At 52.2% G+C, this 12,505-nt stretch overlaps 1 protein-coding gene across 2 annotated transcripts in view; it reads left to right on the top strand.

Annotated features, from left to right (window-relative positions):
• LOC141060372 (pancreatic triacylglycerol lipase-like) overlaps positions 1-12,505 on the top strand; it is a 48,577-nt gene that overhangs the window by 18,517 nt on the left and 17,555 nt on the right. For both annotated transcript variants that reach the window (XM_073556578.1, XM_073556579.1), the window contains 6 exons: positions 2,034-2,159; positions 2,284-2,418; positions 5,316-5,424; positions 10,491-10,610; positions 10,705-10,824; positions 11,612-11,730. In XM_073556578.1, the coding sequence (XP_073412679.1) occupies positions 2,034-2,159; positions 2,284-2,418; positions 5,316-5,424; positions 10,491-10,610; positions 10,705-10,824; positions 11,612-11,730 (729 nt within the window). The remainder of the gene's footprint in view (positions 1-2,033; positions 2,160-2,283; positions 2,419-5,315; positions 5,425-10,490; positions 10,611-10,704; positions 10,825-11,611; positions 11,731-12,505) is intronic.

Genomic DNA, 12,505 nt, shown 5'->3' with positions numbered 1-12,505 from the left:
ACTCGCTGGTCGCCTTCCTCCAAACGACCAGGAGGGGGCGGCCTCTTCGGTGGTATTGAAGATTTGGCGTGAGCCCCGCAGACTATAACACCAGTCTGCTCACTACAGGGACGTACCCCTTCACCTCGGGGAACCCCAGACAGCACCATGGGGATCACCAACTCCACCCACCTGTCTGGTTACATTCGCCTGTATGAACAAGTCCCGCTCCCCAGCAGCGACTCTAGGGGGCTTTTAGCCAGACGGCAGCCGCCATTTGATTTTCTGGTGAAGCCAAAGGGAAGGCCCCAGACCCTGATAACTGCTGCTGCAGCGGCTCTAACACACCATGCCGCTCCTCAATCACCTCAGTGAGGCCCGGCAGCAATTACTCAGCGGTCTCCACATGGCCAAAGCTCACCAGGAAAAAAAAGTAGGGTTGGTGATAATATCACGGTCACGTGTGTCTGGACGCAGCGAGTACCGCAATGCGAACCCATGAGACGCACGTGACCCTGGATACACCGCCTCCAGTGGGGCGAATTTAAATAATAAGACACGCAGCTGGATACACCGCCTCCAACTGGTGAATTTAGGTATTACACATTATACATACAGTAGTCTGGAAACCCCGCCTCCAGAAAGGCGAATTTAAATAATAATGGGGGAACTTGGGTAACATTAACAATGGTGAGCCCTGGAATAGGGAAGTGGAGACCTCCTGTACTCCCCTGAGCCAGTGTCCCTGCACTCCTAACGTTCCCTATGCCGGTTCCGCACCGGGCGATGCACAGGATACCTTTTAACCCTAGCTCGCCCTGACCTAAACCCTCACTAGGGAATTGGTCGGTGCGGAAACTAATCCCACCACTGCACTAAACACACACATGGAAAGATGACAATACAGGGGAAACGCCACTTAGCTTTGCTCTGCTGCGTACGCTCCTAGCAACAGAGCCCACCACCTGCGTGCATCTTTTCCTCCACCCGGATCCATCACTATAATCGGATCCATCACCATAGTGCAGCCTTGGAGCAGAGTCCACCACCAGTTGCAGCTGCCAAGTAAACAGAGTCTCAAAGATGAGTCCAGCTTCTGCCAAAAAGCCCAGCAGGCTTGAGTACAGTTTTCAGCAACCAAGTCCAGCATGCTGAGTGCAACTCTCACCATCGTCGCCACTCCACCAAGCCATGCAAGCACCTCCTGTTGACACCGTAAACTGCGACTCCACCATGCCATGCCAGCCCTTGTTGCAGACCACATAGCTGCCACTTGTCCCCTCTGGCTGGGCTGTGCAGGACTCATGTTCAGCACCTTCTTTCACCCAGGCTTCCTTGTGAATGACTAACACACAATATCACCAACAGTGATTGAACACACCTGGCTCTTTTTATAGAGCCTCACACCTGATTTATAATTACGTGCACTAAACTAAAGAAACTAAAGTGCACTACCACTCACCACCACCGGGGCAACTTAGAATGAATGACACCACGTGTAATAATTCTAATTGCCACCGGGGCCAATCACATCACTTTGGCACCAAGCCAAAGGAAAAAAAGTTCACTTTGTGCATTTAAACTGTCAGATCCACCTTGGATCATGACAGTAATTCAGGCAGGGAAGGCCCAATACTCTTCGCGGTCTTTTCCTAGGACCTCCCATCTCTTCACGCCCTTCTTCTCCGCACCAGCGGCCATTTCTAATGTCCATTTTACAGTCTACTAAATCAGGTCTTCTGCACATTTTCAAAAGTATAAAGTCTCACAGATTTCAGGCGCACAGAACCCGATGGTATCGGGTCTCGCCACAGATCACCTCCTCTGCTCCTGGCCTCAGAGATTAGCTCTTCTGCTCCCGGCCTCTTCTGCGCCCAGCATCAGAGATCAGCTCCTCTGTGCCCAGCATTGCACCGGCCCTTTGTAATAATGGGACCTTTAGTGGGTTAGGTGGATGCTGGTGGTGTGGCTTTTGAGGCTTTATTGCAGGCCATATTGGTGTCCTCCGGCTGCTGATTTTCACGGTCACCTGACTCGTCCATTATTATTTGCAGGAGGTGAACGCTGTTAACCCTTCCACCATCTCCGCTTCGAACTTCAGGACAAGCAGGAAGACGCGGTTCATCATTCATGGCTTCGTAGATAAAGGGGAGGAGAGCTGGCTGATGGACATGTGTAAGGTGAGTGTCCAATGCCCACACGCTGCCCAAGGCCAGTACTCTGCCCACTTCCCACATGCTACCCTCTTCGCGCATGACACCCGGCCACTGCGGCGCTCATGCATGTCACGTCTTCTCTATACAGGTCATGCTGCAAATAGAGGATGTGAACTGCTTCTGCATCGACTGGAGCGGCGGCTCGCGGACTCTTTACACACAGGCTGCCAATAACATCCGGGTGGTGGGGGCAGAAGTCGCCTATTTTATTGACATTCTCTCGGTAGGTGGTCCACCGATGATTGCCGGCACAATGATTAGGTTGGATCGGTGATTGGCAGTTCTTCTGCGGTGGAGAACCCTGGATTTGCTTTCTGTCACAGCAGTGGGAGACCGTGTGCCCGATACCCTTCGTGTGCCTGATGTCCTGCATGTGTCATATGCCCTAAGTGTTCCGGATGCCCTGTGTGTGCCCAATGTGCTCTGTGAGCCTGGTGCCCTATGTGTGACTGATGTGCTATGTGTGCCCGATACCGGATGCCCTATGTGTGTCATGTGCCTAGTACCCTAAGTGTGCCCTATGTGTACCGGGTGCCCTAAGTGTGCCCGATACCGGATGCCCTATGTGTGTCATGTGCCTAGTACCCTAAGTGTGCCCTATGTGTACCGGGTGCCCTAAGTGTGCCCGATACCGGATGCCCTATGTGTGTCATGTGCCTAGTACCCTAAGTGTGCCCTATGTGTACCGGGTGCCCTAAGTGTGCCCGATGTTCTGTGTGTTCAATGCCTTAAGTTTGCCCTTTTTGTGCACAATGCTCCTTGTGGTGCCCGATGCTCTATGGGTACCTGATGTGTAACCGATGCCTTATGTGCACCTGATGCCCAACATGTGCCTGATGCCCTAAGTGTGTGTTCCGTCCTTACTAATGAACCTGGATTCATGTAGCTTATACGGGCAGCTAAACCCATATACCGGGGATCCAATCAGAAGACTGTAGGTTGAATCTGTGCTTTATTGAACGTGATGGTATATTGGCGCGGTGAAACTACAAGTGAACATATAATACAATTAGTCAGTATGGGTACATAGAAATACATAATATACATTACATAAATTACCTACGCTAATAGCTAACCAGGGGAGAGCTAACTAAGGAGGGTGATCTAGGTCAGGGATTAGATGTGGGGAGCGTGATTACTCACCGACGATGCTAATGCAGGGGGAGTAAAGGGATAAGGTGCTTCTAACATGCAAACAGAAGGAAAAATGGTGGACTGAAGGGAAATGGGCTGAGCTAACCCAGAATGCCTTGCAAACCTACCCAGGATGCATAGGGAATTGGAGGGAAATCAAGAACGAAACCATAAACAGAATAACACTGCAGTTATTACTTTTGGCCACTAGATGGAGCCAAAACAATGAACATTAAATCTATGGCAAACTGAGCATTCTCACTGAATATATGTTACCAAAATAGACAGTTAAGAGTCATTAATTATGTCGGAGACAGAACAGCGTGCCTTATGTGTGCTCGTTACTGGATGCCCTATGTGTGCCCGATATCCTATGTGTGTTTGGTGCCTTAAGTGTTCCAGATGGCCTATGTATTACATATGACCTATGTGCATCCGATGCCCTAAGTGTGCCTTAATTGTGTCCGATGCGCTATATGTGCCTGATGCATTATGTGTACTCAATGCCCTAAGTGTGCCTTATGTGTACCCAATGGTATACGTGTGCCCGATGCTCTATGTGATCCTTATGTGTGCCCCTTGCCCTATGTGTGCACTATGTGGGTCCGATGTGTACCTGGTGCCCTAAGTGTGCCTTCTGTGTGTGTAAGGAGGTGGCGGAGACCCTCACGTGCCTCCTCTCCCCTAGTAGCTGCTTATAGGATTACATGCAGCACCTCATTGTTCATTAATATGAGGTTTCCTAATTTTATTGTCATGTACTGTAATGTGGTGCATTTGTTATGTATTGTACTTAAGCTTAGGGATAGATTAGGACATAGTATAGGACCAGAGGGGATTAGAATAGAGGGGGGACATCATAGAAATATGATAGCATAGAATAGGTGGAAATGTTAGTAAGGTAGTGGCAGCATAGGGGTTAAGTAAATGGGAGGGCACAGAGCAGAGCAGCACAGAGCAGTGAGGTATAGGAAGGGTGCTTCCTGATTAGAGGCAGAAGCCCGGGCAGCCTTGCCCAGAGCAGGGTGCATGCAGGGGATCAGACAATTACAGGCTGTAGGGATAAAGCTGCTATGGCAGAAAGGGGCCCCAGGCTGGAGAACAGTGCAGGCGAGCACCAGCTTAGCAGGACCATCCCCAGGAAGAATCTGGGGTCTACAACCAGGGCAGGAGTCGTTAAGATGGCACTCCAGGCACCTTTCCCAACTGGAACTGGACGAGGGGCTGACATGGAGCTGGTGAAGCAGAAAGTATGGATGGGACATGTATTGTCCTTGGAGACAGCAGAACAGAAGGAGAGGATGCAGAAGGAATGGAGTCTGCCCAGAAGGCTGGGAAAGTGCAGGATATGAGGCTCTGTGTGAATCATGCTGCCAAAGTGATGAGTGCTCGTGTTATCAATAAAGTGGAACTGTTTGAAAAGGACACTGACTCTGCACTGTTTTATGGAACCTGGAAATATGAAGCCGGAGTGACAATAACCGTAAGTGTTATGCTGTACGTGCTGCCGAAAAAACTTTGCATTTCACCTGTGGGGTGCCAGGGTGTGGGAACAGACCAGCCCGTTGCCACAACTACCAGCCTTGCCGCCTTCCATGTGCTCGATACTTTACGTGTACCCAATGCCCTAAGTGTGCCTTATTTGTGCCCGAAGCCCTATGCCTGATCCTATGTATGCCTGATGTCCAATGTGTTCCAGATCCCCGAAATATTCCCGATACCCTATGTGTGCCCGATGCTCTGTGTCCGATGCCCTAAGTGTGCCTTATGTGTACCCGACGCCCTGTGTATGCCTGATTCTCTGTGTGTGCCCAATGTGTTGCTGATGCCCTATGTGTGCCCAATGTGCCTGATGCCCTATGTGTGCCAAATATGTGCCCGCCACCCTATGCTGCGTCGTTATTGCCCATCGGTGATAACACTCTGGGATCTCGCTAGGCTGTAATATCAGTATTACGGTTCAGCGACATTTCTTCTTTTTTCCAGAGTAACTTTGGTTATTCTCCTGCCAACGTTCACGTCATCGGTCACAGTCTGGGGGCACACGCGGCCGGAGAGGTCGGGAAGAGGAGGAGCGGAATCGCAAGAATAACAGGTGACTCAATTTAGAGGAAATTAGAAAGAAATAAAAAGTTATCACCTGCAGAATTAAAGTACTGAGTGAAATAATGAAATATACGAGATCTCTGCTTGAAGTCCACGAATAGGAAAGGACATTTTATACTGTACATCCTGAAACTGAATAATTCAGCACAAGAACCAACTACTCTGCACTGACACAATGTAATAAACAGCAGAATGTGTCACTGAGTGATCCATGGATAATTCCTGTAGACCAGCATCACTGATCGTAACCCCCTCTTAGTGTCCTGTAATCCGGGATCACTAATCGTCCCCCTCTTAGAGCCCTGTAATCCCGGATCACTGCTCGTCCCCCTCTTAGAGCCCTGTAATCCAGGATCACTGATCATCCCCCTCTTAGAGCCCTGTAATCCAGGATCACTGCTCGTCCCCCTCTTAGAGCCCTGTAATCCAGGATCACTGCTCGTCCCCTTCTTAGCGTCCTGTAGTCCAGAATCACTGATCGTCCCCCCTCTTAGCGCCCTGTAATCCAGGATCACTGCTCGTCCCCCTCTTAGCGCCCTGTAATCCAGGATCACTGATCGTCCCCATCTTAGTGCCCTGTAATCCGGGATCACTGCTCTTCCTCCTCTTAGCGTACTGTAATCCAGGATCATTGCTCGCCCCCCTTTTAGTGCCCTATAATCCGGGATCACTGATAGTCCCCCTCTTAGAGCCCTGTAATCCCGGATCACTGCTCGTACTCATCTTAGTGCCCTGTAATCCCGGATCACTGCTCGTCCCCCTCTTAGCGCCCTGTAATCCGGGATCACTGCTCTTCCTCCTCTTAGTGCCCTGTAATCCAGGATCACTGCTCGTCTCCATCTTAGTGCCCTGTTTACCTGGATCACTGCTCGTCCCCCTCTTAGTGCCCTGTAATCCGGGATCACTGCTCGTCCCCATCTTAGTGCCCTGTTTTCCCGGATCACTGCTCGTCCCCCTCTTAGTGCCCTGTAATCCGGGATCACTGCTTGTCCCCCTCTTAGTGCCCTGTAATCCGGGATCACTGCTTGTCCCCCTCTTAGAGCCCTGTAATCTAGGCTCACTGCTCGTCCCCCTCTTAGAGCCCTGTAATCCCGGATCACTGCTCGTCCCCATCTTAGTGCCCTGTTTTCCCGGATCACTGCTTGTCCCCCTCTTAGTGCCCTGTTTTCCCGGATCACTGCTTGTCCCCCTCTTAGTGCCCTGTAATCCAGGATCACTGCTCGTCCCCATCTTAGTGCCCTGTTTTCCCGGATCACTGCTCGTCCCCCTCTCAGTGCCCTGTAATCCAGGATCACTGCTCGTCCCCATCTTACTGCCCTGTTTTCCCGGATCACTGCTCGTCCCCCTCTTAGTGCCCTGTAATCCGGGATCACTGCTTGTCCCCCTCTTAGAGCCCTGTAATCTAGGCTCACTGCTCGTCCCCCTCTTAGAGCCCTGTAATCCCGGATCACTGCTCGTCCCCATCTTAGTGCCCTGTTTTCCCGGATCACTGCTTGTCCCCCTCTTAGCGCCCTGTAATCCGGGATCACTGCTTGTCCCCCTCTTAGCGCCCTGTAATCCGGGGTCACTGCTCGTCCCCCTCTTAGCGCCCTGTAATCAGGGATCACTGCTCGTCCCCCTCTTAGAGCCCTGTAATCAGGGATCACTGCTCGTCCCCCTCTTAGTGCTTTGTAATCCGGGATCACTGCTTGTCCCCCTCTTAGCGCCCTGTAATCCAGGAGCACTGCTTGTCCCCCTCTTAGTGCTCTGTAATCAGGGATCACTGCTCGTCCCCCTCTTAGTGCTCTGTTAGCCGGGATCACTGCTCGTCCCCCTCTTAGTGCTCTGTTAGCCGGGATCACTGCTCGTCCCCCTCTTAGTGCTCTGTTAGCCGGGATCACTGCTTGTCCCCCTCTTAGTGCTCTGTAATCCAGGAGCACTGCTTGTCCCCCTCTTAGTGCTCTGTAATCCGGGATCACTGCTCGTCCCCCTCTTAGTGCTCTGTTAGCCGGGATCACTGCTTGTCCCCCTCTTAGTGCTCTGTATTCCGGGATCACTGCTCGTCCCCCTCTTAGTGCTCTGTAATCCAGGATCACTGCTCGTCCCCCTCTTAGTGCTCTGTAATCCAGGAGCACTGCTCGTCCCCCTCTTAGTGCTCTGTAATCCAGGAGCACTGCTCGTCCCCCTCTTAGCGCCCTGTAATCAGGGATCACTGCTCATCCCCCTCTTAGTTCCCTGTAATCAGGGATCACTGCTCGTCCCCCTCTTAGTGCTCTGCAATCCGGGGTCACTGCTCGTCCCCCTCTTAGTGCTCTGTAATTCAGGATCACTGCTCGTCCCCCTCTTAGTGCTCTGTAATCCGGGATCACTGCTCGTCCCCCTCTTAGTGCTCTGTAATCCAGGATCACTGCTCGTCCCCCTCTTAGTGCTCTGTAATCCGGGATCACTGCTTGTCTCCCTCTTTGTGCTCTGTAATCCGGGGTCACTGCTCATCCCCCTCTTAGCGCCCTATAATCAGGGATCACTGCTCGTCCCCCTCTTAGTGCCCTGTAATCAGGGATCACTGCTCGTCCCCCTCTTAGTGCTCTGTAATCCGGGGTCACTGCTCGTCCCCCTTTTAGCGCTCTGTAATCCGGGGTCACTGCTCGTCCCCCTTTTAGCGCCCTGTAATCCGGGATCACTGCTCTTCCCCCTCTTGGTGCCCTGTAATCAGGGATCACTGCTCGTCCCCCTCTTAGTGCCCTGTAATCAGGGATCACTGCTTGTCCCCCTCTTAGCGCCCTGTAATCAGGGATCACTGCTCGTCCCCCTCTTAGCGCCCTGTAATCCGGGATCACTGCTCGTCCCCCTCTTAGTGCCCTGTAATCCGAGATCACTGCTCTTCCTCCTCTTAGTGCTCTGTAATCCAGGATCACTGCTCGTCCCCCTCTTAGCGCCCTGTAATCCGGGATCACTGCTCGTCCCCCTCTTAGTGCTCTGTAATCCGGGATCACTGCTTGTCCCCCTCTTAGCGCTCTGTAATCCGGGGTCACTGCTCGTCCCCCTTTTAGCGCCCTGTAATCCGGGATCACTGCTCTTCCCCCTCTTGGTGCCCTGTATTCAGGGATCACTGCTTGTCCCCCTCTTAGTGCCCTGTAATCCGGGATCACTGCTTGTCCCCCTCTTAGCGCCCTGTAATCAGGGATCACTGCTCGTCCCCCTCTTAGCGCCCTGTAATCCGGGATCACTGCTCGTCCCCCTCTTAGTGCCCTATAATCCGGGATCACTGCTCTTCCTCCTCTTAGTGCTCTGTAATCCAGGATCACTGCTCGTCCCCCTCTTAGCGCCCTGTAATCCGGGATCACTGCTCGTCCCCCTCTTAGTGCTCTGTAATCCGGGATCACTGCTTGTCCCCCTCTTAGTGCTCTGTAATCCGGGGTCACTGCTCGTCCCCCTCTTAGCTCCCTGTAATCAGGGATCACTGCTCGTCCCCCTCTTAGTGCCCTGTAATCAGGGATCACTGCTTGTCCCCCTCTTAGTGCTCTGTAATCCGGGATCACTGCTCTTCCCCCTCTTGGTGCCCTGTAATCTGGGATCACTGCTCGCCCCCTCTTAGTGCCCTGTAATCAGGGATCACTGCTCGTCCCCCTCTTAGTGCTTTGTAATCCGGGATCACTGCTCGTCCCCCACTTAGCTCCCTGTAATCTGGGATCACTGCTTTTCCCCCTCTTAGTGCTCTGTAATCCGGGATCACTGCTTGTCCCCCTCTTAGTGCTTTGTAATCCGGGATCACTGCTCGTCCCCTTCTTAGCGCCCTGTAATCTGGGATCACTGCTCGCCCCCCTCTTAGTGCCCTGTAATCTAGGATCACTGCTCGTCCCCCTCTTAGCGCTCTGTAATCCGAGATCACTGCTCGTCCCTCTCTTAGCGCCCTGTAACCTAGGATCACTGCTCGTCCCCCACTTAGTGCCCTGTAACCTAGGATCACTGCTTGTCCCCCTTTTAGAGCCCTGTAATCCGGGATCACTGCTCGTCCCCCTCTTAGTGCTCTGTAATCCGGGATCACTGCTCGTCCCCCTCTTAGTGCTCTGTAATCCGGGATCACTGCTCGTCCCCCTCTTAGCGCCCTGTAATCCAGGATCACTGCTCGTCCCCCTCTTAGCGCCCTGTAATCCGGGATCACTGCTCGTCCCCCTCTTAGCGCCCTGTAATCCGGGATCACTGCTCGTCCCCCTCTTAGCGCTCTGTAATCCGGGATCACTGCTCGTCCCCCTCTTAGCGCTCTGTAATCCGGGATCACTGCTCGTCCCCCTCTTAGCGCTCTGTAATCCGGGATCACTGCTCGTCCCCCTCTTAGTGCTCTGTAATCCGGGATCACTGCTCGTCCCCCTCTTAGTGCTCTGTAATCCGGGATCACTGCTCGTCCCCCTCTTAGTGCTCTGTAATCCGGGATCACTGCTCGTCCCCCTCTTAGTGCTCTGTAATCCGGGATCACTGCTCGTCCCCCTCTTAGTGCTCTGTAATCCGGGATCACTGCTCGTCCCCCTCTTAGTGCTCTGTAATCCGGGATCACTGCTCGTCCCCCTCTTAGTGCTCTGTAATCCGGGATCACTGCTCGTCCCCCTCTTAGCGCTCTGTAATCCGGGATCACTGCTCGTCCCCCTCTTAGCGCCCTGTAATCCGGGATCACTGCTCGTCCCCCTCTTAGCGCCCTGTAATCCGGGATCACTGCTCGTCCCCCTCTTAGCGCCCTGTAATCCGGGATCACTGCTCGTCCCCCTCTTAGCGCCCTGTAATCCGGGATCACTGCTCGTCCCCCTCTTAGCGCCCTGTAATCCGGGATCACTGCTCGTCCCCCTCTTAGCGCCCTGTAATCCGGGATCACTGCTCGTCCCCCTCTTAGTGCTCTGTAATCCGGGATCACTGCTCGTCCCCCTCTTAGTGCCCTGTAATCAGGGATCACTGCTCGTCCCCCTCTTAGTGCCCTGTAATCAGGGATCACTGCTCGTCCCCCTCTTAGTGCCCTGTAATCCGGGATCACTGCTCGTCCCCCTCTTAGTGCCCTGTAATCTTGTAATCTCTTTCTTGCTCTCACAGGACTGGATCCTGCTGAACCCTATTTCCAGGGGACCCCAATTGAGGTGAGGCTGGACCCCTCAGATGCTGCATTTGTTGATGCCATCCACACAGACGCTGCCCCGATAATCCCCAATGTAGGCGAGTATACTCCAGAGGAGACACCGGAGGGGATAACACCCATCCTCCACGTTAGGGCTCAATAGGCTCAGTGATAACAGTCCTGTCCTCCCAGGATTTGGAATGAGTCAGTTGGTCGGACATGTGGACTTCTTCCCGAATGGCGGAGAGGAAATGCCAGGATGTAAGAAGAACGCACTGTCACAAATAGTGGACATTGATGGCATCTGGCAAGGTAAAGATATCACCTGCAGTCCTATGTAACACCACAGATAACACCGTGATAACTGTCTACAGATAATATAGTAGATGTCACCTGCAGTCCTATGTAACACCACAGATAACACAAGTGATAACTCTGAGTACAGATAATGTAGTAGATGGCACCTGCAGTCCTATGTAAGACCACAGAAAACAGTGATACCTCTCTGAGTACAGATAATGTAGTAGATTTCACCTGCAGTCCTATGTAACCCCACAGATAACACAGTGATACCTCTCTTAGTACAGATAATGTAGTAGATGTCATCTGCAGTCCTATGTAACATCACAGATAACACAGTGATAACTCCCTGAGTACAGATAATGTAGTAGAGGTCACCTGCAGTCCTATGTAACATCACAGATATCACAGTTACACCTCTCTGAGTACAGAAAATGTAGTAGATGTCACCTGCAGTCCTATGTAACACCACAGATAACACAGTGATAACTCCCTGAGTACAGATAATGTAGTAGATGTCACCTGCAGTCCTATGTAACACCACAGATAACAGTTACACCTCTGAGTACAGATAATGTAGTACATGTCACCTGCAGTCCTATGTAACACCACAGATAACAGTGATAACTCGGAGTACAGATAATGTAGTAGATGTCACCTGTAGTCCTATGTAACACCACAGATAGCACAGTTACACCTCTCTGAGTACAGATAATGTAGTACATGTCACCTGCAGTCCTATGTAACACCACAGCTCATCTGTTTGTCCCTTGGGACTTTCTTCTTATGTTTCCGGCAGGTACTCGGGATTTTGTCGCCTGCAATCACTTGCGCAGTTACAAGTATTACTCGGAGACTATTATGAAGCCGGACGCCTTTGTTGGGTTCCCCTCCTCTGCTTACAGCTCGTTTTCCTCGGTAAGGTTTTGGGGTCGAATACTCGGGGACAGTTTCAAACAACTGAGGCTCCAAATGTCACCACATCCGTGAAGCACAGAACCATTTATGTTGCATTTCTATGACTGTCACGCCAGGGACAGGCGACCGCACACCTGCTGCTCAGCGCCCGTTCATCTCCTCACAGGCTGGTGAACAATTACGGTCACAGGATGATCACCGGCGCACGCTTGTGGGTCGCCCCTGTCCCAGGGCTGTGGGGTACTCGTTACCGGGTCGGTGTCAGGGGAATGTGTCACAGCAGCAGTGACCCGGTCCGTGGCCCTGGGCGTCTAAATCAGTGGTGGTTTGTGATATAGTTTATGTGATGAAATAGTTTGTGACGCCACCTGTGGTGTTTGGCAAGCAAGATGTTAACGCTGCATGCAGATCCTCTGGGGCTGATGGTGTGCTGCAGCAAAGATGGTGTATCTCCCCACAGGTGAAGCTGTAACCCCAGGGCAGTGTATAGGCGCAGGTAGTGTAAAGGAGGATACCCAGATGTAGCGGTGCTGACGGTGTTGGCGCACAATGACTGGAAGACACCAGGGCTCGTAGTTCCAAAGCTTTACTCACAGTTCGTAGTACACACTGGTGCCCGCCTCCGTGCCGTGTCCTCCGGGGTAGAGACTCAATAAACCTCACGGGCAAGTCAGACTTCTCCTCTCCAACACTCCGCCAACATGTACCTTTCCTGAACGACTCCTCTATTGCGCCTTTTAGTGTGAAGTGCTCCAGTACCATGGTACTCTGAAGT

This window comes from Dendrobates tinctorius, unplaced genomic scaffold, assembly GCF_039654945.1.
Source record: "Dendrobates tinctorius isolate UK_male_01 unplaced genomic scaffold, ASM3965494v1 ptg000236l, whole genome shotgun sequence".
Taxonomy (NCBI): Eukaryota; Metazoa; Chordata; class Amphibia; order Anura; family Dendrobatidae; genus Dendrobates; species Dendrobates tinctorius.
The sequence above is the reverse complement of the archived record's forward strand: the minus strand, read 5'-3'. Positions and strand labels throughout refer to the sequence as shown.